The sequence below is a fragment of the Suncus etruscus genome, chromosome X (assembly GCF_024139225.1).
Source record: "Suncus etruscus isolate mSunEtr1 chromosome X, mSunEtr1.pri.cur, whole genome shotgun sequence".
In the NCBI taxonomy this organism is placed as follows: Eukaryota; Metazoa; Chordata; class Mammalia; order Eulipotyphla; family Soricidae; genus Suncus; species Suncus etruscus.
In genome coordinates, this window is record NC_064868.1 from 99,830,538 (window position 1) to 99,858,345 (window position 27,808).

Consider the following 27,808-nt stretch of genomic DNA (forward strand, 5'->3'; position numbering starts at 1 on the left):
ATGTTTTGTATTTACTTGCAAAGCTTCCTTGAGGCAGAAGAATGGACTTGCCCGGGAGGGAGGGAGTGGCTGCACAGGTGGGAAGTGACAATTGCACCTGGCCTGGCTAGTCCAGATTCCCCCCAAACATCCCCCACCGAGGCTCACCTGGCACCTGGAAAACCCAACAACAGAAGGAAGAGTCAACACCTGGAGTGCCTGACACTCTAAAAACATCAAAATAGGGGCATCATAACTCACCTCAGCAAGTGCTTGGTCTAGAGCCACTCCCCCTTCGGGAGTGTAGGCAGGCATTTCTTTCTTCTTGCATTTCACTTCTTGCATTTCTTTCTAGAAGAAATCCCCCTTCTAGGCCTAGCTCAATAGGCTGAGCACAGTTTTCTTTTTACACACAGAAGACCTGGGTTTGAGTCTCAGCATTGATGGTTTTCTTCAGTTCTACTGGGAGCGACTGCTGAGCTCCAAGCTGGGTGTAGTCCCTGAGTACTGCCAGAGAAGGTACACACAGAAAACCATCCCCAGTCTACCAGCTGGGATTGACTCTTGGCACAAAAGGCATGATTTTCTAGAATTAATCAGAATGTTGGGTGCTGTCTAGTTTAGTCAATAACTCCTTAGCCAACAGAAGTAAAGATCATATAAAACCCAGTAAGAGGGAGAGAACTAATACAGGGCTTAATACACTTGCTTTGTATCTGCTAATCTGCTTACCCTGGTTGAATTCCCAGCACTACACAAGGACCCATGAGCACTGTCAAGGGTCTTTCCTGAGCACAGAACCAGATAGCCCCTGAATACCACTAAATGTGGTCTCCAAGCCCAAACCAAAACCAAACAGCAAAAAAATGTTTTCCCTAAAGGTTGGACAGTTTGAACAGAGTGTAAGGCACTAGCCTTGCACGCGGCCAGCCTTAGTTCAATTCTTGAGCACAGAGCCAGGAGTAACCCCTGAATATAGATAGCTGGGTGTGAGCCAAAAACTAAAAAAAAAATCCCCTAGAAATGGCCAACAAGATAGTTTATCAGGCTGGAGCTCAAGCCTAGTTTGTGCTGGCTGGGCTTTGGGTCCAATTTCACCCAACCACATAACCTTACAGGCCCTATCACAGGTATTTCTGGTGACTCCCAGAATCACTGGGGAGTTCTCCCACCAATCCCCAAAACAGCAGATAATATACATATGTATACATATATGACCATATATAATATATAATATAAATAAATATTATATGTAATTATATATTACATTACATTATATATTATTATAAACATATTATTTATATAGTACAATATAAATATAAAAATATATTTTAGGGCATATAAATATCCCCAAACTAGTATTTTTACTGCAGTGGTAGCCACCGATTGCTCTGGATATTTCCAGTAAGTACTAAGCCTGTCTTAAAGGAGCCGCCATCACAATAATCTAGCTCTCTTTGGCTTCTATCACTTTTAACAGGCAATTTGCTGCCACAGAATCAATTCCACAGAAGGTAATCTGGGCACACGCTGGAGAGGTAATTATATCCAATTGACGGAGGGAGGTGGCTGAGTCCCCTCCCCCACACTTCCTCACCTCCCCATCCCCCATCTGCTCAGAGCCCCCCCTCTTTCTCCACCGAACTGCCCTTGGCCTGCTTGCATCTTCCGGTTACCTTGGCTGCTTGGTGCCAAGCCCGCCCACCAATGTCACTCCTGAATACTACTTAACACAACTTAAGCCCAGAACACTTCTCACTAGCCTGTTGACCAAGTCCCAAGGTCGGACAGTCAGCAACTTCTATTGAGGCTACATGTTGTATTGAGCTCTATTCTCCGGGCCAGGACAGAGGGAGAGAGAGAAACAAAAGAAAGAAAAGCTCTGGGCCCTTGTCTCTGATGGGTTCACAAGCCTAATTAGCGATTGCCCAGCCACTCTCAGGAGAAAAGACTTAAGGACACTTACAAAACTACATACAAGTGGGGGATAATAGGGAGGGAAGTGAGCGCAAGAGAGATGCTAAATTCCTGGCGGGAAGGGTGCTTGCTTTGGGGTCCCGCCTCTCTCAGGAAAGGCCTTTCTACTTCCTCATTAATCTTCTGTGTGGAGCCATTAAAAAGAACTTTAGGCTGGCCAGTTTCTTTCTCTCTGGCTGCAGACCCCAGGATCAAGTTGACAACTCTGGGCCTGTCATTGACTTCAGATGCAGGGAAGTTTCAAGATCTGGAGGAGTTGTCTGAAGAATAGGCCTTTGATGTCCTGTTCTGCCACAGGGAATTCCACTTTCCTGTCCTGGAGAGATATGGTAACGTTTGTTCTCTCCCTTACCTTGGGCTTTAATTATTTATTTATTTATTTAAAATGTGTTTGGCAGGGGCCCAAGCGATAGCAATCCCTGGCATCCCATATGGTCCCCTGAGCCTTCCAGGAGTGATTTCTGAGTACAGAGCCAGGAGTAGCCACTGAGTGCCATTGAGTGTGGCTCCAACCCCCCAAAATAAAATAAAACATGTTTGGGAGCCAGAATGATAGCACAGGGGCTAAGGTGTTTGCCCCAATGCACAAGGCTCACCCTAGTTTCATTCCTGGCACCACATAGAGTCCTCTGAACCCTTTCAGGAATGATCCCTGAGTAAAGAACTAAGAGTAAGCTCTGAACAGTGTTAAGTGTGGCTCCAAAACCAAAACTAAAAGTGAGGTATTAATTTATTCACTGGTGCTGGGGAGCATATTCCGTGAAGGGGGGTGTCATACATTCAAAGCATGCAAAGCTAGATCACGGAACCACATTCATGGTCTTTTGCTTTTATAGTCACACACATAATGAGAATGATTATAGCCGCTGACTAGTGAATAGATACTTTATTCCCAGCACTTTCAATGTTATATCATTTCATTCAATAGAAAGAAATTAAGACATGTTATTGTTTGAGGGTTGGGAGGATGTGAGGGCCATACTCAGCTGTACTCAAGGCCTACTCCTAGCTCTATACTCAGTGATCATTCCTGGCAGGCTCAGGGGAACCTGTGTGGTGCCAGGGTTGAAGAAGGTATGACAAGGCAAATACCATACTGCTGTATTATTCCTCTGACTGCTATTTAATTTTATTACATTCTTTTTGCTTTTGGGGCCATACCCAGTAGTGCTTGTGGCTTAATCCTGGTTCTGTACTCAGGGATCATTCCTGGTGGGCTCATTGGGACTTTATATAATGCCAGGGATAAAATCTGGGTCAGCTGTGACTCCTATTTTATTTTCTTTATTTGATTTAGTAGAGGGAGGGCCACAACCAATGAAGCTCAAGACTTCCTTCTAGCTCTTTGTTCAGGAGTCCCTCCTGGTGATAGCTTAGGGGACCATATGCAGTGCCAGGGATTTGAACTGGTGTTCCAGCAGCGACAGATGCATGCTAGGAAAACGCTTTAACATTTGTATTAGCTGTACTATTTTTACTATTCCACCAGTGCTCCCATTTTAAGCCTAGGTTTCTTGGGCAAGAGAGATAGTACGGGAATTAAGGCACTGGTCTGACATGCGGCTGACCCATATCAAACATTCAACGTACTGCATATGGTCCAATCCTTCCTCCCCCAAAACAAAAAACATCCAGAATCATCTTTAGAACGGATCCAGAGCCTGCTGTCCAGAAATGCCAAGACCCATACAGAATTTGAGTTTCTCAGTTTCTTTCTCTCACATACACACAAGCATGGACACACACACACTATTTATTGCTCTCAAGCAATGAATGAGTTAACATAGACCAAATCCTGTTGTTTGGCCAGTACAAGGCCAACCTATAACCCTGAAGAGTGTGTGTGTATAAACCCCTTGAACCAGTTGTCTGGATGCATCTTCTTTGAGTGCAGTGAGACACAGCTCCCCCATGCCCTGGGACTCTAAATATTAGGCCAGGAGGCAGCTTGGCAGGAGGGAGGGGCCAGAACCAAGGAGCTTGGTCTTTTGCTTCCACTGATGTCTAATGGATGAGCTTGATCATCTTCAGAAGGGATACAGAGCCTGCTTTCCAGAAGCCCCAAGCTTCATAGAAGATTTGGGTTTCTTGGGTCTCCCTCTCTTTCACACACACATATACATACACAGGCAATCACACACACACACACACACACACACGCACACACACACTTACTTTAAAGAGCAGGCCCCAAAGTGTTATAAATAAAATGCTAGAACATGAGTGGGAGGAATAAACAGGAAAATGTTCAGTGGAAGACATAAAATGCACCAGCCTCTGGCAGGATGGCATCCCTCTGACACCCCAGAAGTATGCTATTAATCAGCAAGCAGCCTCTATGCATGGGGATAGGGCTCTGGCTTTGCTTGTCCTCCCTGTCAGTAGGTGTTGGAGATGGTGAAGGAGGGAGCCAGAGAGCTAGCCCAGCGGGTAAAGTACATGCCTTGCTTGCTACTGGTCCCGGTTTGATCTCCAGCACCACATAGCACTCCCCAAACTCCACCAGGAGTGATCCCTGAGTATAGATAGCTACGGGCTATAAACATAAACACAGGCAAAACCAAACATGAAGAAAATACTGTTCAGTCTCTAGGAAGGAACTCCCCAGAGCAAAAAAAGACTGTTATAGTTGTGGCCAGAGTATTGTACAGTGGGTAGGGCACTTGCCTAGCCAGAAGTTTCAATCCCCCATATCTCCTAATGTCCTCTAGACCACCAGGAGTGAATCCTGCTTTCAGAGTCAGGAGTCACCCTTGAGTACTACCAGGTGTGGCCCCCAAACCAAAAAAGACTGGTGTAGTACTTCACTGAGGGCACCACACCACCACACACCCTCAGTCTCTAATAGCTCAGTTTCCACTTTGCTATAAAACTTTGTAGAACTTTTTTTTTTGCTATAGAACTTTCTTTGCTATAGAACTTTTCTAGAATATATGCCGCCCGTGGCTCTTCTCTAGTACTTGGCTCTAGACTATCTATGTGACATGCCCTCTGCCCTCCTCCAGCCCTGAACCCTTCTCTGCGGTAACTATCTCTCTTGGCCTGGACACTGCCCAGCAGCTCTTGGGACTCCCCCCTCCCATTAATGCAAGGACTACTGTTATCTGCATGTTACACACTGTCTGCTCCTGGCTTCAGGCTGCTACTGAGGGCCTCTTCCCTCTTCCCATTAGGTGCTTTCAATGTGTTTTTCCCCCTCAGAACTTTGAAAGGAGAGAGGTAATGCAGGTGATGGTCCACACTTGGATGCCTTCCAGAGAAGTGCTCTAAACTTCCCTAGTTGGCTGTATGCATGATTCATAACCCCAGTGATATGTTATTCTTTCTTCATATTTTCATCCTTTTTTTGGTGGGAAGAAGAGGGGTATTGGGCCTCTGAGGAATGCTTAGAGTTTACTCCTTGCAAACTTGGGGCTGGAGATTAAAGGTGGGCTAACTGCTTGCAAGTACTAACTCTCCAGTTCCATCAGTTGTTTTGGGGCCACAGGCATTAGTGCTTTAAGCTTACTACTCACTCTGCACTCAGAAATCACTCCTGGGAGTGCTCAGGGAACCATATGAGGTGCCAGGGTTTGAACTCAGGCTGGCCACATGCAAGGCAAGCTCCCTATCTGGAGTGATAATAATCACTCTGCCTGCCCCATCTATTCCTTTATTAAATGGAGATTAAAACAATTCAAAGTTAAATATCATACCTTTCTCACATTCCAACATTGAATATCCAACATTAGAATCTAATTCCTATTTCATCACCTCAAAAAGAAACTCTATATATTGACAGTCATTTCTATTTCTCCTCTCTCTGAAGCCACTAGCAACCAATAATCTTATGTCTATGAACATTTCTTCCAAAAATTTTATTAATTATTTATTGGGGTGAGGGCTTTGGGCCACATCCCAGTGGTGCTCATAAGGCTATTCCTGGTGTTGGTGCTCAGGAATGACCCATGAGAGTACTTGGGGTTTGAACCAGTATCAACAGTATGCAAAGAAAGTGCCTTAACCTCTGTAATGTTTGTCTAACATGAAGGGTGAACCACACCTTTCACCTAGCAATGATCAGGACTTATTCTGGGCTCTGCACTCAGAGTTCATGCCTGGCTGTGCTAATGGGGCTATATGCAATTCCAGTAATTTGACCTGAGTTGGTCACATGCAAGACAAGTGCCTTACCCACTATACTATCTCTCTGGCCCTATAACTTCTTGTCTCATTCCATGAAGATTCTCATATAACAGATACTGGCCAAAACCTGTTTAGTCATTGCCATGCCACTTCTTTGATTTCCATTTCTTTTGGTTTTTTGTTTGTTTGTTTTGGGGCCATACCCAGCGGTGCTCAGGAGTTACTCCTGGCTCTGTGCTCAGAAATTGCTACTGGCAGGCTTGGGAAACCATATGTGATGCTTCGGATAGAACCTTGGTCGGCTGCATGCAAGGCAAATGCCCTACACACTGTACTATCCCTCCAGCCCCTGATTTCCATTTCTTATATGGCTTAACAGCTGGATAAAGTCAGTCATATTTAAAAGGATGGACCGGACACCATGCAGCAGGGACCCATTAAAATGTTGCTTTGGTATATACAAAAATATACTCATTTTCACAGATTTAAATACTTCTCAGCTCTCTCCCAAGGACTGCATGACAGATGGTTTCTAAGCGAGTCACATTTACAAACAGCAGACAAAAATATTATTTAGCAGATTTGCCATGATTTAGACTTAGAGCCTTCCAGAACAGAACAAGTCATTTTCCAAGAGTTCTTTTATTTTGGATTTGGTCAGGCTCAACAAAGGTCTCCGTCAGTCCTCACAGCCTCTCTGTGGATTTCCCAGCTTGGGGGGGGTGGATAGAAGAACCAAAAGACATCATAAAACTATGACCAGAGAGATATTATAGGGGGTAAAGCACTTCCCTGGCATGTGATTGGCCCCATTTCCACCCTGAATACCACATTGGGTTTCCTGAGCATTGTCAGGAATAAAAGGGAGGGAGGGAGGGAGGGAGGGCGGGAGGGAGGAAGGAAGGAAGGAAGGAGAAAAAATGAAAAGAAAGAAAGAAAGAAAAGAAAGAAGAAAAAGAGAGAGGGGGTGGGAAGGAGGGAGGGAGGGAGGAGGAAAACTGGTTTTGGTGGTTTTATTTTGCTTTGTGAGTCAGACCCAGTGTGCTAGGGAGGATGTCCAGTATGTTCCTCTGGGATCACTCCCAGCAGTAACTGTAGATAGACCCCAGGCCTCCATCATGCAGAGCATTTTTTGGGGGGGTTTTGATTTTTGGGTCACACCTGGTGGTGCTCAGGGGATACTCCTGGCTGTCTGCTCAGAAATAGCTCCTGGCAGGCACGGGGGACCATGTGGAACACCGGGATTCGAACTAATCACTTTTGGTCCCGGATCGGCTGGATGCAAGGCAAACGCCGCTGTGCTATCTCTCCGGGCCCCCATGCAGAGCATTTGCTGGAGCTTTCTGCCTATCTCACCTGCCCAAGAGAAATATTTTCCTCATACCTCTTTAGTAATTTCCTTAGGAAAAATTCCTGGGTATGCAAAAATTGTGTCCAGTCATAGAACAATGGATAAATAAAATATATAGATCCATACAGTGAAATATTATTCAGACAAGCAAAGGGATAAAATCCCCTTTCGGCTTTTGAACCACATCTGACTGCTCAGAGATCACTCTCACTTCTGATGGTGATCAAGCGATCATATTTAGTGGAGCCAAGGTTGGCTTTGTGCAAGATTAAGTGTGTTACCACTTGTACTGTCTCTCTAGTCCCCAAATATTATATTTCTCTTTACAATAGCCAGAATCTGGAAACAACCCAGGTGCCTGGCAAATCAAAACAGGCCTCGATTCGAGGCTCACTCCTGGCTCTGTGCTCTGGGGTCACTCCTAGCAGGGCTTATGGGACCGTATGGGATGACATGAACCAAATATGGCTTAGTCGCATGCAAGGTAAGTGTCTTACCCACTGACTATTTGCCCAGCCCTAGAATAACATTGCATCTCTGCCAATTTCTTTGTATTTTCCCCTTCACCTCAATCCTCCTGCATGCAGGGATAAAGCATTGTGGTTTTGTTTGTTTGTTTTTTGTTTGTTTGGGGCCACACTTGTGAGGCTCAGGGGTTACTTCTGGCTAGGCACCCAGAAATCACTCCTAGCTTGGGAGACCATATGGGATGCCGGGGATTGAACCGTGGTCTATCCTAGGTTAGCCAGTGCAAGGCAGATGCCCTACTGCTTGTGCCACTGCTCACGTGTGTGTGTGTGTGTGTGTTTTGGTTTTGGGGTCACACCCAGCAGCACTCAGGGATTACTCCTGGCTCTACGCTCAGAAATCTCTCCTGGCAGGCTTGGGGGACCCTATGGGATGCCAGGATTCGAACCACCAACCTTCTGCATGCAAGGCAAACGCCTTACCTCCGTGCTATCTCTCTAGCCCCTGTGTGTTTTTAATGGGGAAATCTAGTTCCTAATTGCTATGACACAGCTATGCCATTCATTCTTTTTAATCATTCACTGAATAAAATCTTTATTGAACACTAGCATACATCAGGTACTTAAGGGCTTCAGAGATACCAAAGTACAAGCAATGACTCACCCTCATAGAGTTGGGTTCTAATCAGGAAAGATGAAATAAACATGCCACCCCATTTCTGCAGGTGAGGATGGGGGATACTTTTAGATTTTGGAAAGGCCTTTGGGAAAAGTTACTATCAGCTCAGCCATTAAGATATCACCCTGATTCTAAATCACATTTTTTGTTTTATTTATTTATTTTTTGGTTTATTTTTATTTGTTTTCATGGTCACATCCAGCAGTGCTCTGGGGCTCCTCATGGCTTTCTGCTTTAAGGGGTGTTGTCCCTGGCATTGTGCGTTTTGAAAATTAAGAAAATTTTGATTGGGCCCGGAGAGATAGCACAGCGGTGTTTGCCTTGTAAGCAGCCGATCCAGGACCAAAGGTGGTTGGTTTGAATCCCGGTGTCCCATATGGTCCCCTGAGCCTGCCAGGAGCTATTTCTGAGCAGACAGCCAGGAGTAACCCCTGAGCACCGCTGGGTGTGGCCCAAAAACAAAAAAAAAAGAAAATTTTGATTAAGGGCCAGAGATACAGTACAAAGGTTAAGGCACTTACATAGCATGTCTGAGCACTGCTGGCTACAGACCTTGAACACAGAGCCAGTTGTAACCATTGGGCACCATTGGGTGTGGTCCAGAAACAAACAAAAATATTAAAAAAGGAAAATGTTGCTTAAGGAACATAAATTATACTTTATTGCCATGTATATAAAATATATTTTATAATTTATAAAATATATTATGTATTTATTTAAAATAAATATTTATATATTTATTTTTTTGTTGTTTTGGTCCACATCTCTTGATGCTCAGGGGTTACTCCTGGCTCTGTGCTCAAAAATCCCCCTGGCTTGGGGTACCATATGGGATGCAGCGATATTGAACCAAAGTCTGTCCTAGGCTAACACTAGCAAGGCAGACTCCTTACAGCTCCGCGCCACTGCTCCAGCCCCAATATAGATTTATATTATAATATAATAAAATTGTGGTAGAGTATATGACTCATAGGTGTGATGCCCTGGATTTGATTCCTGGTACAACAAAAAAGAAAAAAGATGGGGAAGGAAGGAAGAAAAGAAGGATGGGAGGGAGGAAAGAAGGGAAGGAATGAGGGAAAGAAGGAAGAGAAGAAGGACGGAAGGAAAGGAAAGGAAAGGAAAAGGAAAGAAAAGGAAAGGAGAGAAGGAGGGAGGGGAGAGGGAGGGAAAGAGGAAGATAATTGACTTATTGAATGTCAGTTAGGGTAAGGAAAGTTTGTAGATGTCAAACAAGAGGAACAAGGAAAAACTAAGCCAACTTCACTATGTTTGCTGCTGAGTTAGGCAAGATGCTTGAAATGTTGATATAAGTTTAATAATTTCCCTGCTCATTGAAATGAATTATTGTTATAACAGCACCAACAGCTGCAGTCCCACAGACACCACCCATCAGTAGTTAGCAAATTACAACTGTCAAGCTCTGTGTGACCTTGACTCACTTCAACTTTTAATCTGCAGTATTTCCTTGGAATAAGAAAATGTCTACTTCCTGTTGTGTCTTCTGAAACATGCACACTGTCTCTTCATATAAAAGCAACATGAAGAGGAGAAGGTGGAAGAGCAGGAGCAGGAGGACAAAGGAGAGAAGGAGGGAGAAAAGAAAACAAGGAATTTATTTCGAGTGGTTTGGGTAGAAGGGTCACACCCAATAATGTTTAGAGCTTACACACCTGGCTCTGTGCTTAGGGATCACTCCTGGTGGGGAATTGAACCCAGGCTGGTTATGTGCAAGGCAAAACTCGCTACTCATTCTACTATCTCTCTGGCCCTATTTTGACTTCTTAGACCCAAACAAACCAGTATCTCAAACCTGTTGCTTAAACTGGAACTTCATTAAAGCATTCATATGAGGCCAGAGACACAGTTCAACAGATCAGAACACATGCTTTGTATGCATGAGAACTTGAATTTGAACCCCCCACCCCTGAGAATACCATGAGTCACCATCAGCACAGAGCCAGGAATATACCTGAGCATTGGTAGGTCTGAACAAAATCAGAGAGAGAGAGAGAGACAGAGAGACAGAGAGAGAGACAGAGACAGAGACAGCGAGAGGCAGAGACGAGTGAGTGAGAGAGAGACAAGTTTTCTTATTTGTTCAAGAATATTACCATTCTGTGCTTTTTGGCTTAGTGGCCACACCCAGCTAAGCTCAAGACTGATTCCTGACTCCATACTTAGAAATCCCTTCTGACAGTGCTCAGGGAACCTGTGTACTGCTGGGGATTGAACCCAGGTCACCAGATGTGTCTTAACCCCCGTTCTTTCTCTCCAGCCCCATTTTATCACTTGCTAATGGGACCTTGGTGTTGTAAACTCAGTCTTCATATCCCCACAAAGGGAGCTCGTTTTATAATGTTCAGGACTGAAGTTGTGAGTGTGGGGACTCCTTCAGTTTCTGGGAGCCCTGGAGGATGAGGGTGCCACTAGCCACCTGGTTTCTAACGAAATAATATGGAATCAATTAAAATTGTAATATACATTAAGGTGACTCTCGAAATATTTTTCTCTCTTCTGTTTTTTTTTTTAGTTTTTGGGTCATACCCTGTGGAACTCAGGGGTTACTCCTGGCTCTACGCTCAGAAATCCCTCCTGGCAGGCTTAGGGGACCATATTGGATGCTGGGATTCGAACCACCGTCCTTCTGCATGCAAGGAAAATGCCTTACCTCCATGCTATTTCTCTGGCACATGTTCTTATTTTTTTTTTTATTTATTTATTTTGCTTTTAGGGACACACCTGGTGGCGTTCAGCCATCAATCCTGGCAGTGCTCAGGGGCCCTATGCAGTGCTGGGAATAAAGCACAGTTGGTTGCGTGCAGGGCAAATGCCTTCACCCCTGTCCTATCTCTCCAGCTTCAGCCTTTTAGGCCTTGAGTCACTGTGTACCTGATACCTCGGAAGCCCTCTCTCAGCCGAAACCTTGAGCAGAAGCAGCAAGGTCAGAAAACATTAACACTTTAGCAATTGCTCTCCTCAGGCCCTATATTTTGTCTCTGACATTCTTTCCAGAAGGAAATTTTAAACTAAAAGGTCAAATTGGAGGTGAGGTCATTGGACAAATGTCAAGGTCCCTTCCAGCTCACATGTTCTACTGAAGTCTGCTTGGTCATTTTGGTGTTTCCTACCTGCGCCTTGTCTTTTTGCCTGTCAGACTTTTTCATCAACTAGGTGAGAGATGAAAAGTCTTTTATCTTTTTTGTTTTGACTTGGGGACCACACTGAGTGGTAACGAGGGCTTACTTCAAGCTCTGAGATCAGGAATCACTCCTGGTGGGGCTTTGGGGGGGACTAGATATGGTGGCAGGCTTGAACCCAGCTCAGCCGTGTACAGCATAAGTACCATATCCCCTGTATTATCTCTTAGCCCCGAGACTTCTATCATCTAAAAGAATAGGTAGTCCTGAAATGCTTTCAAAATCTCAATACTCAATAGTATTGATTTTGGGTGTGGGTGTGGGTGGGTCACATCCAGTGATGCTATGTGCTCTGGGAACCAAATGTGGTGCCGGGGAACCATCATTTGGAATTGCCACATGCAGAGTAAGATCCTTAGCTCTTCTACTACTCTACTACCATTCAAGTCCAATAGTAGTGGGTTTTTGTTTTGGTTTGGTTTGGTTTGGTTTTGGGGCCACACCTGTGTAACACTCGGGGGTTATCCTGGCTCTGCACTCAGAAATAGCTCCTGACTTGGGAAACCATATGGGACAAGGGGAGATCAAACCGTGGTCCTTCCATCCTAGGTAAGCAGATGCAAGGCAAATGCCCTACTGCTTGCGCCACAGCTCCAGCCACAGTCATAGTGTTTATGTAATCTGGAAAAGTCAGAAGAGGAGTAAGGATGAGGCTCAAATGTAGAGCACATATTTTGCATGGGCAAGGCCCTGAAAATCCCCAAGAAATTTCACCCCTGGCTCCACATGGCTTCAGGAGAACCATTGGAAGTAAATCCTGTAAGAAGAAAGGAAATGAAGAAAAATTCTTGCCCTGACTGAACCATTTATGTTCAGTGGAAAAATGATAAATTAGACATAAGGCAATGTTTCCCAATTGCGTTTTCTTTTGAAAAACCATAGGTCAAATCATGTGCCATAAGATAGAAGAATGAATATCTATGGCAACCAAGTTGCCCTCACATGGAAATGTATATTGGATGAAAAGTGTAATTTTTTCAGTAATTAGAAATACTTTTTTATAAATCAGGCTAAAAATTCAGATGTAGCAATCAGTCATTTCTCTTTTGGGGACAGGGAATTGTTTCTTAATCATACCTGGTGATACTCAAGGTTTATTCCTGGCCCTGCACTGGAAAGAAAGGTCCAGAGGACCATATGGGATGCCATCGGATATTGATGACTGTGGACCAGCCCTGTGCAAAGCAAGCAAGTACCCTATCTGCTGTACCATTGCTCAATATCTTTTTTTGGGGGGTGGGTAGTTATTGGACCACACTTGATGGTGCTCGGGTGGACCCGAGAGCTGCCTAGTGTGTCCCCCAAAAGTTTGCTAACAGGGGCCAGAGAGGTAGCACAGTGGCATGCAAGGCAAACACCCTACTGCTTGCATCACTGCTCTGGCTCTGCTTTTTACATGTTTTATATTTATAGTTTGGGGCTACAACCAGGGGTTCTCAAGGCTTATTTCTGGCTCTGTGCTCCGGTCACTCTTGGTGGGGCTTGTGGAACCACATGGGGTGTTAGGATCCAAACCTGGGTAGGCAGTGTGCAAGGCTCTAATAGTCTTATGTGTTGTCCTACCAGCCCATATACACTGTATCCTTAAAGTAAACAAAGAGAAGGTAAAAGGTGTTGCAAGTCAGCTCCTGAAGAGGTTGACTGATGGAGAGATGGAGGATGAGGTCTTTCCCCTCCAGCTTGGAGCACGTGTCTGCCACCCTGTTCAGCTGGCGGTTCTGAGGTGAAGCGGTGGGTAAACAGCTCGCAGACAGTCAGGCTTGTGGAAATATCAGCTTTATTCTGTAGACAAGACTGAAGTCCAAAGCCTCAGCATCAGTTCCAGCCAAAAAGCCCCTCGCCTTCCACAGACCCTTGTTTTTATGCCCCAGAATCAGGTACCACCCAATGGTGGGATCAGATACCACTCAATGGTGGAAGCGAATCAGGGACCACCCTAGGGTGGGGGTAGAATGCCAGGTCACACCCTAGAGTAGGGCACAATCACCATCAGGGTAGGGTCAGTAACATAATAATCCCATAAAATGTTTACATACACAACAAAAGGTTATAGAGAAACTCATAGGAGTTGGAGATGTATCTCAAAGGGCTGGAGCACAAATTTTGCATACAGAGTTCCAGGTTTAATCCCAATACTGCAAGATCGACAAAGTACTGCTAGAAATGACCTCACAAGCCCCTTATCACAGTTGGCATAGGTCAATAATAATTCTGGTAATGTGAAGCTAGAGAGAAAAAATAGAGTACAGTGGGTATGGAGCTTGCCTTTTATGCAGCTGGCCCAGGTTTGATTCCCAGCACCCTAAAAGGTCCCTGAAGCAGCACCAGTCAAGAATAGTCCCTTAACACCACCAGATTTAGGGAGGGAAGAAGAGAGGGAAGGAAGGAAGGAAAGAAGGAAGGAAAGAAGGAAGGAAGGAAGGAAGGAAGGAAGGAAGGAAGGAAGGAAGGAAGGGAGGGAGGAAGAGAGGGAGGGAGGGAGGAAGGAAGGAAGGAAGGAAGGAAGGAAGGAAGATCCACATTTGACCTTGGAGTGCCCCCCTCAACAGTAATAGGTGAGGTATCAGGACTCCCATAAATACAAAATATCTGAAGGATGCTCAGCCTCCTCTTACTTTGAATTTCATGTTTCATGTTTCTGGGTTCAACCAAGTAACATTTGCAATTGGTTGAACCCATAAAGGTGGACTATACTTTATGTAAAACTGGACTCACTAAAAAAACAACTGGACTCCTGAGGATGAAAAGAAAGCACAGGCCTGGAGAGATAGCACAGCGGCGTTTGCCTTGCAAGCAGCCGATCCAGGACCAAAGGTGGTTGGTTCGAATCCCAGTGTCCCATATGGTTCCCTTTGCCTGCCAGGAGCTATTTCTGAGCAGACAGCCAGGAGTAACCCCTGAGCACCGCTGGGTGTGACCCAAAAAAAACAAACAAAAAAAAAAGCGCACAGATTAACGTGCTTGCATTGAATGATTAAGGATTTTGGTGCCAGGGATCAAAATTGGGGCCACACTAATGCCAGGCATATGCTCTACCACTGAGCTACAGTCCAAAGCAGAACTGTTATCTTTATTATCTAAATTATCTAAAATAGTTTCAAAATTATTTTTAAATTATTACTGCTCTGGGGGGTCATACCCAGCTGTGCCCAGGACTTATTCCTGACCCTGCATTCAGGGATCTCTTCTGGAGGAGTTGGGGGAGCAGATAAGGTGCCAGGGATTAAAAGTGGGTTGACTTCTTGCAAGGCAAGCACTCTACTCTGCTGGACCACGTCTTAGGCCCCCAAACTGGGCACTTTGAAAAGGTTGGAATGGGAACTTTTATATTTGGGTGTTTTCCCATAAAGAAAAAAAAGTGATTCAGAATTGGTTTGAGAAGTTGATTCTTGTACTCTGGGGGAGCTGCATAAGCCACCTCAGAACCTGGGGAGCCGGTGGGTGGGGGGGAAAAGAGGCATTATGGAACATCTGAAAGGGAAGCTCGATGGTATTTGTTTCGTAGATTGCCAGTTGTTCGCCGTTTGTATTTAAATGAAAGGCGGCTTTGAAGTGGCAGCAGCCTCCAAGCAGGTCTTGGGGTTCCTGCCTCGTGTGGTAAAGTTCAGACTTGTCCAGATCCCATTCTAGCCAGAGGTTACTGTTTCTCGTGGAAAAGGCTCAAGTTTAGGTTAATAAGAGAGACGTGAACTGGAAGAGCAGGAATAAATTGGAAGGCAAAGAATGAGCTTGCCCTGAACGTGGTGTGAAAAGAAACTTCCTGATTTGGATTTCAGAGTTTGGGAGCCTTGTTATATAGTTCCTGATCCGGGGTTTTCATTTGATTATAAATGTCGGTTGCATCTCAGCTCACATTCTCTTTGATGAAGAACCTCTTCAAGTGACTGCCTCAATCAATGAAAGTTGAAAGTGCTGGGCTAAAGCCCTAGCAATGCCCGGGGGACTGATGGTTATCAGTTGGAGAGAAACCTTGGAGTATTGCTGAGTCCCTCTCAATGGCAAGAAATTTGCTAGCAGTTGAGTTTGCCTATTTAGCAAAACTTCGAGTTTCAGAGTTCAACATTCAGCCAACTCACTGATCACCTCTTGATCCCGCCAAGACCTGTCACAATCTGTTTATGTTGATGATCTCCACGACTTAATAAAAATGTGTTCAGAGCCCAGAGACTCTCTCCAGCTCGCCAGACCCAACCATGTCCATGTGGTTTACAAACAACAGAGGAAGTCTCAACACACCCTATGAGGGCGATAATTGTAATGATGGTTCATATCTTCACCCTATGTAATTTTATGGGAATTGAGAGTCGCGCCAAATAATAAGTTCCAGCCCCTTTTATCTGTCCAGTTCCCAGCACACTCCCGAGGTGTCTGTGGCACTTCTCACCCGAATCTCTTACAGTAGATTGTAACAATGACGGCAGTAATGACAAGTTCCCAATCTGTGGAGTTCCCTTCATTAAAGGAACTTCAAGAACACTCATTAATGGAATCTGACAAAAGATTCACCCATTTCCAATGTTTGTTTTGGTGTGTGTGTGTGTGTGTGTGTGTGTGTGTGTGTGTGTGAGAGAGAGAGAGAGAGAGAGAGAGAGAGAGAGAGAGAGAGAGAGAGAGAGAGAGAGAGAGAGAGAAATTATTAGTGTTAAGTTTGAGGAGTGGTAAAGGGTGGGGCGCAGTTCTGAACTACCTTCATTTACTTGTACCTACCACATGTGTGTTGGGGTGCATAAGGGGCCATGGGCTTCGGAAATTCTAGGTTCTCTCCCTACCTCCTCCCTGCTGCGTGCTGTCAGCACGACTCGCCTCCTCTGGGCCCCAGTTTCACTACCTGTAAAAGAAGGGTTCGGGTTAGGGGGCTGCAAAATTAACCACAGCGGCCTGCAGTCGGGGCGAGAGTGACGTGTTGGGGCTGGGGGGCACTAAGACTTGTAGTCGAATCCCGCACTTCGTGCCTGGAGTTCCCACAAATAGTTGCTTCTCGAACTCCGTTGGGTGCAAAGTAGTTCTAGGCAGCCCAGGTGAAGGCGCTGGGGCCAGCTCCGAGTCCCCAGTGACCCCCACCTCTCGGGACGCCGGTGCTGGCCCCGAAACAATGCGAGCAATGCGGGTGTCTTCCTACCCCTCCAGGCTCAGGCACTGGGAGGCAGGTATGCGGGGCTCAGGGCCAGGTGGCCGGGACGCCGAAGACCGAGGGCGGGACGCGGACAGCAGAACAAGTGTCCTAGCCAACCTGCGCCCCGGGAGTCGAGCTTCTCCATTCGGGGAGAAGTGAGCCTGGCCTCTCCAGGTGGGGGGAGGGGTGGGGATGGGGGCGGCCGGCGGGCTCCCCGCCTCCGCGGGAGGAGGGGTGAAGGGAGGAGTCGGGCGGGGCGGGGCGCTCCAAGGAGCGCCGCGCGCTTGGTGCGGCCCCCTAGGAAGTGAAGCTGGCCGCTCCCGATCCTGCACCCCGCTTCCACGTTTTCTCCCGGCCCGGCCCGGTCTGCTCCCGCCTGTCTCCGGCCCGCCTCCTCCCCCCCGTGCCGCCCGCTGGGCCAAGTTTGTGGAGCGTCGCCGCGCACGCCGGCCAGTCAATCAGCGGCAGAGCCAACACGGGCACAGCCGCGCGGCCCAGGGCAGAGCGAGCCGAGCCGGGCGAGCCCAGCAGATCCGCGCCGAGCCACCCAGCAGCGCGCAGAAAGCGCCGCCCGCCGACGCCCACACCTTGAGCGGCCCCCGCGGCGCCTGCCACCTCCCCCCCCCCGAACCCCGATCCTGCCAGCCAGCCAGCCAGCCCGCTGGGCCGCCTCGCTGCTCCCGCAGAGCCCCGAGATTCCCCCCGGCTCGCGCCTCGGCTCCCTGGGGCCACGCAGCGTTTCCACGCCCTCCTCCTCCTCCTCCTCTTCCTCCACTCCGGCGCGCCTGGCACCGGGAACCGTTGCCTGCTCTGCTGCTCGAGGCCCAGCTCTACTTTTCACCTTCCTCCTCATCTTCCTCTCCTCCTCCTGCAACTCCTCCCCGTGCCGCCACTTGCCGTCCCGTCCCCCGCAAGGTGGGAACGCGTCCCCTCGGCCCGCACCATGGCACGGTTCGGCATGCCCACGTTTCTCTGCGCCCTGGCCGCGCTCAGCACCGCGCTGCTGGCCGCCGAGCTCAAGATGAAAAGTTGCTCGGATGTGCGACTCCTCTACGTGGCCAAAGGCTTCAACAAGGACGATGCCCCCACGCATGAGATCAACGGTAAGTGGGAGCAATCCCCTTCGGGGCAGCCTAGCGCGGACATGGGCACCCCTGGTGCCCGGGTCGTGGAATTCCCTGGCGGCGGCCGCCCGCCCGCAGGTTTGCCCAGAGAGAGAAGGCGAGAGCGCCCGGACGAGTCTTGGCACCGAGCGGTCTCCGCGAGTCCTGCGGTTCTCCCGTTCCCCAGTACTCTGCGAGCCGAGGGGCGCAGCGGAGTTGCGGGGGTGCCACTCCCGCGCTCTGCCCCGAAGAGGACTCTGGCCCGCAAAGTGCATGTCACCAGCTCTTAGGGCTTTTTCCGGGTTAAACTCCTTACAGAGCTCCCCGCTTTGTTGTGTGGGTGCGGAGAAGCCGGGTGGGGGTGTAGGTCACCAGTAGGGGGTGTGCGGGGGGGGGAACTTTGGAGAACCTTGCCAGGTTGCGGGGCGGGGAGGGGGGCGTAGAAACGTGGAACTTGAATCGATGTCTCATTGATGTTCTTAACCAACCTTCCTCCGCCCGCCTCGCTCCCACGGCTTGGGAAGGAATTGGAGTAATTCTGGAGGCTTAAGAAGTCGCCTTCAAAATCATAAAAAAATCCAAAATCCAAAATCGTCACGCCACCAAACTCTGACTCTCGGAGGGGCGCACGCTCTTACTAACCAACCGGAAGGTGTGGGGGCGAACTGGCTAGTCTCCCCCTCCTCCCGTTTCTTTTTCACACCATTTTAAGGGTTAATTAAGCACTTACAGACCTTGCAAAGGACTAATTTCGGGAAACCCGACTCGCAGTTTGGAGATGGTTATGCAAAAGGAGACGGCTTAGGGGAGGAAAAAGTTCGTGGGATTTCGGCGCTGCTGTGCGGGGTGTGGAGGGGTGCGTGGAGTCTCTGAGAGCTCTGGAGGGGGGTACCCTGGTCTTAACTTGCTGTTCGGGCAGCTGGGACCAGGCCAGTCCTCCAGGTTGCATCACACTAACTGTTGCGCGCAGCCCCGCGGGGCTCTCAGAGGCCAGTAGCTGCTCAGGTTAGACCACACGCCCAGAGGGCTCAGAAAAAACACCAGAATTCTAACGGAGACTCCCTATCAGCGCACCCCTTAACGGACCAGTCAGCGATCTGAGCCTCCGGGCAGAGGCTCCATTCCGAACCTTTTCTGGAAGTGAGCCAAGCGCACCTTGGCCTCGAGGTGTCGGTCTCCCCTGATGGGGGCGGGCAGGGGGGCCGACAGCCAGCAAAGGGAATACAGTAATCCCAACCAGGCATTTCTTTAAGGCTTGGGCAGAGTTGGGAGTCGTTTGGTGGGGGTGGAGGGAGGAAGAGTTACCTTGCAGATTAAGTGTAGTCTTCAATTACATATAAATTATAAAGGCGATTGAGGGAAGTTGCGGACACTTTGTGAGTGTCAGCACCATCGGTCTAGAAATAGAACCGAAGAAATTTTTGGAGCAGCCCCGCGCACCTTGGCAGTCATCAAATAACTGGCACAGTTCTGATTAGAGCCTCTTTGCCCTTGAGCTGCCTGTCTTTTGGGGAGTTCAAGTATGCCCGTTGAATGGTCCGATTTTATTGGTTGTAGAGCCCAGGAATGCTCACGTGCTCCCTCTCTCTCTTTCCCGCTCTCTCCCCCCCCCCCCCGCCCTGCCAGGAAAAGTGAAGTGAACCCGCAGGAGCTAAAGCTCCAGGGCCTGGCAGGTCAGACCTAGGGTCTTTGTGCCCTGGCGAGGTTTGGCCTGAGCCCAACCAAGATGATTGGCGTGAAGGCTACAGTTGTCATGCCGGCATTTAGAAGGGCTGCATGCAGCAGTGCACTTACTGGGAATGTGACAACTTTTCATTTTCTGCTGATGCAAACAATATGAGCCTTTGAGATGGATTGATGGCATTGGGGAGGGGGACACATGAGCCCCCCTCCTGCTTTGCTCTAACATTGAGCAGTCTGGCACCCACCAGGCTGAACATTTTTCCTGGCTGGATTCCAGCAGGGGAAAAGAAGATTCAAGTGTTCTCAGGAATTCTGCTAGGTGTGTCCTTTGATCCTTGTGATCAGCAGAAAACACCTGAGAAATACACACACACACACACACACAAGCTTTTGCACACACACACAAACACACACACAGCTTTTGCCTCAAGGTGTTGAACTGAACATTATCTCCCCCAAAGTTCCTAGAGTTATTAGGGACCAGTAGCAGGAAATGGAAGCTAATGTGCTCACACCCAAAACATTTGATTCTTTTTGTCTTGTCCTTCATCTCCCTCCCAGGGCTTCTGCTTTTATTTCCCCTTTTGAATGACCTACTGGACTGCATTCTCCAGAGGAACAAAGGAAGTGCCTTTTTAGCTGGAATCCTTGGAAGACCACCAAGGACTTTAGCTCATGCAGTGCAATTTCGCACCACTTTCAACAATAACAAAAATGCATGACTGAATGGCTCAAAAATGTGGAGTGTTAGAGGCATTCATTTGCGTCTAGGACCCTGTCACAACACAGACAGACCCAAGTAAATACCTTTAGACGGCCAGTATAGAAACAGGGGTAATCTTTATCATCACCTTGGCCTCTGCAAATGCATGCATTAGCCTTGTCTTTCCTGGCCTATACTCTCTGATAAATTTTGGTCATTTGGGTTATAGGTGGTGGTAGGGAAGTGGAGTTCACATAGTGACAATGAATGAATTGCTAAGTCTTTTTTTCTGGGAGGTAGAGCTGGGTTGCACAAGCAGAGAGAGTTTTAAAATGCAACAAGTGGAAGATTATTTTCCAGGCACAGGGGCATAATGTCTGGTTGCCTTGCCTCAGGCTTAGCTCAAGTTGAAGGTTTTATTCCCTCTGGCCTTGGACTTGCCTTCTAGCCTGGTGGCAGCTTGAACACCGGCTTTGAAAAGATTCCCTTAAGGAGTCTCAGTCATTTGAGATCATAATGAAGATAATTTGATGTGCTCTCAAGGGTGTCCGGAGTACATCTTGGCTGACAGGGCTTGCAGCCGAGGTCTTGCATTGCCTATCCGCTTGACCCCTCTGCTTATCAAATAATGGGAAGCCCAGATGTCACTATTCAAAGAACGCTTTTGCACAAAGGCGCTGTGTTTTGTTCCGCTTTCAAAGGGCAGATCTTGCTGGAGTGCCTACTGTGTGCAGTGTCTGTGCTTCAGGGAGGCAGCAGGAAGGATGGGGGGCTGTTGCCACCCAGGCTCTGCCAGGTAGCTGGGAGCTTAGCCATGAGCATACATAATTGGAATGTCACATGGCATGTGAGAAGTATATAGAGGAAGAGAAGGTGTGTCCCCAGGAATTCCAAAGGAGAAGTGATTTGGAATTAGAGGATCATTGGTTTCATGGTGGGCAGTGCTGGAGCCAGAGGGACAGTACAGCAGGTAGGGGGAATTTGGCTTTCACACAGCTGACCTGGATTCGATCATTGGCACTCTTGTAGTCGCCTAGCACTACCAGGAGTGATTCTTGAGCACAAAATCAGGAATAAGTCCTGAGCACTGCTGGGTAAGGCCCCACCACCAAACAACAACAACGACAACAACAGCATCATGGGCAATACTGTTTCCTTCTCACTTGGGCTGAGGACTGGATCCAGGGGAATCCAGTATTGCTGGGTGGGGGGATTCTTCCTGTCCTTTTAAAGAAAGTAGACTTGGAAGCAAGACAGATACTACAAAGAGTAGGGCACTTGCCTTGCATGTGGATGGCCTGGGTTTGATCCTGGCATCTGCCAGGGTCTCCTAAACGCTGCCAGGAGTGATCCCTGGAACATAGAGCCAAGAGCAAACTCTGAGCAGCCCCCAAACAAAACAAAAATAATAAAGAAGGCCAATTTTGTGGAGTGGGGGCTGAGTAATTTTGTTTTTGAAAGAGGGCAGTAGGTCAAGTAAGGTTGGCAATGTCTGAACTCAGTGATGCTAGTTCATTATTTATGAAAATCTATAATATGAAATATGATAATAGTCACTTTCTATTTTTGGAGGATTTGGGCCACACCAGCTGGGTCTAGGGCTTAAGTCCTGATTCCTCTGTGTGTGCTCAAGAAAGTGTTGGGGGAACCCTATGTGGTGCCAGGGATTGAATTAGGGTGTGTTGTGTGCCAGTTAAGTCTCTTACCCACTGTCCTATCACTTCAGCACTGAAAATAACTATTTTCTTTATCCTTTCCTCCATAAAGACATAGGACATGCCACACTCGACTTTTATTACTCATAAAATTGCCAATATAAATGAAATGACTAATCTTTGCGGAAATTGTCATTCATGATGTGGCCGTGGGTTAGAAAGCTTCAGAACTGAAGCTTGCCTGAGGTTCCTTTTGCAGGGATGGTGAGTTGGTGTCAAAAAGAACATGGTCATAATTGGGAATTGGGAGTTCCTGTTTTCTGTTCCTGTTTATGTTTGTGAGTAGAGTCCAGGTCTGTGTGCGTGTGTGTGTGTGCGTGTGTGTGTGTGTGTGTGTGTATGCATGCATGTGTCTTGCCAAGGAGCATGGAATTCTTTAAGCTCTACTAAGATTACAAGGGTGTGTGTGTGTGTGTGTGTTGGAGAAGTAGGAAAATTTTTCTAATAGTGAGTCTTTTTTTGGTGTCCTTTGGGCTCATCTGGGAGTTCTCAATGCTAACTCCTGGCTCTGCACTCAAGGATCACTCCTGGAGGAGTTTGAGGGACTGCATGTAATGCTGATGATCATGTCTGGGTCAGTTGTGTGTGCAAGGCAAGTGCCTCACCTGCTCTGTTATCTTCTCTGACTCACAAAACTAAGTCTTTTAAATTTAATTTTTAGTTTGTGGATTTTACGGCTGCACCCAACTTTGTGCTTAGGTGTCACTTGTAGCAGTGATTGAATTGGGAGAGGGGTGGTGGTCATATGTTGTACTGGGAATTAAGTTCGCTGCATATAAGTCAAGTAACTTAACCCATATATGATCTCTCCAGGCCTAGTGAAGGTTTCTGATCATTTGTTATTGTAGGTAAGATCTAGCATATGTTGGAATTGCAGTAATTGCACAGTGGTTAGTAAGCTTGTCTTGCACACAGCTGACTGGGATTTGATCTCCTGCATCCCATATGGTCCCTGATCACGCACCAGGAGTTATCCCTGAGTATGAGCTAGGAATAAGCCCTGAGCACTGCTGGGTGTGACCCCCCCCAAAAAAAAAGATCTACTATGTTTCTTCAAGAATCTTCTTTTCTGGGCCCGGAGAGATAGCACAGCGGCGTTTGCCTTGCAAGCAGCCGATCCAGGACCTAAGGTGGTTGGTTCGAATCCCGGTGTCCCATATGGTCCCCCGTGCCTGCCAGGAGCTATTTCTGAGCAGACAGCCAGGAGTAACCCCTGAGCACCACCGGGTGTGGCCCAAAAACCAACCCCCCCAAAAAAAGAATCTTCTTTTCTCTCCACTTGAAGTTGATGAATTTTTAGTGAGCACGTGATCTTCTGTTGTAATAATCATTTTTTTTTTGCTTTTTGGGCCACACTCCGTGACATTCAGGGGTTACTCCTGTCTATGCACTCAGAAATTGCTCATGGCTTGGGGGATCACCTGGGATGCTGGGGATAGAACTTTGGTCCATCCTAGGTTAGCACATGCAAGGCAAACACCCTACTGCTTGTGCCACCACTCTGGCCCAATCATCATTTTGATTTTTTTTGGTTTTGGGCTTCACCTGTTTGACGCACTGGCTGTGCGCTCAGAAATCGCCCCTGTCTTGGGGGGACTATATGGGACGCCGGGGGATCGAACTGTGGTCCATCCTACGCTAGCGCTTGCAAGGCAGCACCTTACCTCTAGCGTCACCTTCCCGGCCCCCATCATTTTGATTCTTGATGTGACACATGAGAAGAGGGTCTCAAGGGCCATACGATCTGTTGGTGTAGAGATTGCTCAAGGAATACAGAAAGTCCTTCTCTTGGACATGCACAAAAAGAACTGAGTGGAGGGTACCTAGAGAACTTGCCTTACACAGAAGAGGCCCGGACTCTGCAAAAAAAAGTTCAGTTCTAGGGCCAAAGTGATAGCATAGTGAGTAGGGAATTAGCCTTGCATGCGGCAGACTCAGGTTTGATATTGTCCCCTGAGCCTACTGGGAGTAATTTTTGAACAGAGAGTGCTGCAGTGTGTGGCTCACCCCCCCAATTAAGTTCTGAAGTGCCAAAGAGATAGTGCAGTGGGTAGGATGCTTGCCTTTTACAGAGCTGACTTGGGTTCTATCGTTGGCATCTCATATGGTCTGCTGAGCAAAACCTGGAGTGATCCCTGAGCACAGAGCCAGGAGTAAACTGATGTGGCCCAAATACAATAACAAAAAATCTGGCTAATATGTTTCACTCTATTTCTTTCATGCAAATAGTGCATGTTTGCTTCTGCATAATTATTGTTTACCTTTGTTACTGCATTCACATTGGGTTGCATGTGATTTCCTGATTAGCTGGAGACTAGATGAAGAATTCAAAAGGATGTTTTGGGGGTTGTTGCTGCAAGGGAAAGATCAGCAAGTGGAAATGAATGTTGGCTCCCTAGTAAAATGAATTGCACTGACACAGAACTCATACCTGTGTCTGCTCCTGTGGTATGTGCATTGGGGTCTCATGCAAAGAGCTAATAGTTTGTTTTCTCTGGGTCTGGTCCTATATTAGCACCTTTATCTTGTCGCATTTAAACACTGATGTCAGAATCACTTTGTCCCCATTTTATCTTTTTGTGGAGAGGCACACTCAGCAGGCTCAGGTCTTACTCCTGGTTCAGGGATCATTCTTGGTGTGGCTCAAGAGATAATATGGGATGCTGGGGTAAATCACAGGTTATTTGTGTGCAAGGCCAGTAGTATATCTGCTATACTGGTGCTCTGGCCTCTTTATCCTCACTTTAAAACAAGGATAGTTGAGGGACTATAAAATACATCAAAGATCTTAGAGTTAGTGAATAAGGACTTTTCTTTTTGGTTTTTGGGCTACACCCAGTGACGCTCAGGGGCTACTCCTGGCTATGCGCTCAGAAATCACTCCTGGCTTGGGGGAGTGGATCGAACTGTGGTCCGTCCTGGGTCAGCCATGTGCAAGGCCAAATGCCCTACTGCTGCGATACTGCTCTAGCCCTGAAATAAGGACTTTTCTTTTGGGAAGGAGGTATGTGAGAATTGAGCCACACACTGAAAGTATTCAGACTCTGGCCCCAGCTCTGTGCTTCAGGATTCACTCCTGGTGGTATTCAGAGAGACATGTGGTGCCAGAGATTGAGCCCAAGTGTCCTACAGGCAAAGCATGTGCCCAACCTGTTGAGCTGTGTCCTGTATCTTTTGTGTGCTTGTTAATGGGACCACACCTGACAACAGTGCTCAGGGCTTACTGCTGGTTTTGTGTTCAGGGATCACTCCTTGTAGGGCTCAAAGGACTTTTGGGGGGTGCCAGGGATCAAGCCTAGGTAAGCCACATGCAAGGCAAATGCCTTATTTCCTATACTTTGACCCCACCAGCTATCTTTTGTTGTTGTTTCTTTTGGGCCATACTTGGCAATGCTCAGGACTTACTTCTGACTTAGTGCTCAGGCATCACTCCTGGAGGTGCACAGAGGACCTTATGTGGTACTATGATTTCCAGCCAGGGTTGGCTCCATGCAAGGCAACTGCCCTACCCACTCTCTGGCCCATTGAAGGAGATTTTATTTAAGGATTAATTTTTAGTTAGTTTTTAGGCCACACCTGGCTGTGCTCAGGGCTTCTACCTGGCTTTGTGCTCATGGTGCCCATTGAATTGAATTGAATTGAATTGAATTGAGATTGAATTGAGGTTGGCTGCATGAAAGGCAAGTACTGTGTCTACTATCACTTTGGCCTCTCAATCTACATTAGGGTGTGATGCGTACCCTCTCAGCCTCAGTGCTCACTGAAGTTCGTGTTCCTTTCATAGTGGAACACACTTTCCGGAGATGGCACTCATCATTAAATTCTCTGAGTTAAAATTGTCACCAGGGGTGAAGCTCCTTGTGCTGGCACTAGCCAGCTGGGGAGCAGCTGGGAGCAGCTGGGAGTAGCTGGTGGTACCAGATGGAGTGACAGATGTTACAGCTGCTGGGCTCAGACTGCAAATTTGGGCACATGTGGGTCACTGGACATTCAAACTCGTGACCATGCACTTGCAAAGCAGACACTCTTAGGCCTTGACATAAACAATTCTGTTCTCTGCCAGGACACCAGCGCTATTACAGGATTATGTAGCTTTGATGATAAATTGTCATCTCGTGGTCTTTTGCTCTCCTGGGACTCCTGGATCTAAACATTCTGAAGTGAAATAAATCGCGAGTAAATCTACTTGATGTGTTGGTATAACTTGGAGAGTGTTTTTATTCTTTTGGAGGAGTACTTGTCTTTACCCCTTTAATAACTGAGTGCTAAAGGATGTGTTCATAATGATTCAGAAGATTTTTTTGCTCAGAGATAGTCTTGACTTGTGATTAGGCTTAGACTTAGGCAATGGGCTCAAGTTTGGAAGAGTAATATAAAATATTAGATTTAGCAGATAGAGCTGTTCAGGACACAGCAGTTACCTTTTTTAAAACATGAAATCTTAAGCGGAGTCTATGCACCAGGCAGGACTGTCTAACTAGGCTTTTAAGGATATCAGATTTTTTTTTTTGGTTTTTGGGCCACACCCGGCGGTGCTCAGGGGTTACTCTGGGCTGTCTGCTCAGAAATAGCTCCTGGCAGGCACGGGGGACCATATGGGACACTGGGATTTGAACCAACCACCTTAGGTCCTGGATCGGCTGCTTGCAAGGCAAACACTGCTGTGCTATCTCTCCGGGCCCCAGAATATTTTTTTTTATCCAAATAGACACACCGAAATACAAACAGGTAAGAACAAGCATTTTTCAATTCCACTTAAACATCTGCTGCTTACTCTCGAGAACATGAAAAGTGCAGAACATTTAAGAAGCAATTCCATCCTGGAGATAATTTGAAATATTACATTTAAGTTCTGATGCATTTAATTCAGCAATCTGGTGGGAGAGAAAAAAAAGTATCAAAGCGATCCATCAGCCAGGTATTCAGCTTTTGAAAAGGAAACTCGAACAAATGTTAGAAATTAGGGCCAAAAAAAGTTGAATGGAGGAGTTATAAAAAAAAGTCACCAACTTATGTAAAAACATCTTATTGGAAGCCCAGATAACTGTGCCAGACATCAAAAAGACCAGCTGCTTGGTGGAAGAAAATAAAAAGAACCCGGTATGACTAACTGGCAGCGTGCAAGAGGTTCCATTCCAGAGAAAAAGGCATCTTTTACAAAATATAGTGTATGGCAGAAGAGGGAAGTCCCTAAGGTATGGCAGGGCAGGTACCAACTAGAAATGAAGGGAACCCAAGCAACTTTGGGGTGTACACGAAAGGGAGCTGCTGGAAAGCCCATGTGATCATGGGAGCTGAAAGAGTAATATCAGGAAAAGCAAGATGGCCTTCTTTAAGGGGAAACTGATGAAGAGAATCCTAGCACATGCCAAATTGCTGCACCGGCATTCAGGTGTTAAACCTTGTAGAGTTCTTTTTGGGTGGGATTGGGGCACAGCTAAAAGTGTTCAGGGACTACTCTTTGGCAGTGCAGGACTGGGGCATATGCAGGGAGTGAATTAACTTGGCTGCATGCAAGATTAGCACCCACCCTCCCTTCTAGACTGTTTCTCCAGCCCCCAAACTTTTCCAAGTTCTTTTTTTGCTAGTGAAGCAAGCTAGTTTTTAGTAACTAAAACTTGCTTAGAAAGATGTGAGAGGGTAGAAAGAAAGTCATATCCCAGGGAGAATACAGACTTGTAGAGCAAATCTTTCTCAGAATTATTGAGGGAAA

The 27,808-nt window shown here is 47.0% G+C and overlaps 1 protein-coding gene across 1 annotated transcript in view; it reads left to right on the forward strand.

The window, feature by feature from the left end:
* Positions 1-17,347: 17,347 nt before the first annotated feature.
* GPC4 (glypican 4) overlaps positions 17,348-27,808 on the forward strand; it is a 150,432-nt gene continuing 139,971 nt past the window's right edge. The window contains exon 1 of the mRNA XM_049766672.1: positions 17,348-17,994. Within this exon, the coding sequence (XP_049622629.1) occupies positions 17,835-17,994 (160 nt within the window). The 5' untranslated portion in view covers positions 17,348-17,834. The remainder of the gene's footprint in view (positions 17,995-27,808) is intronic.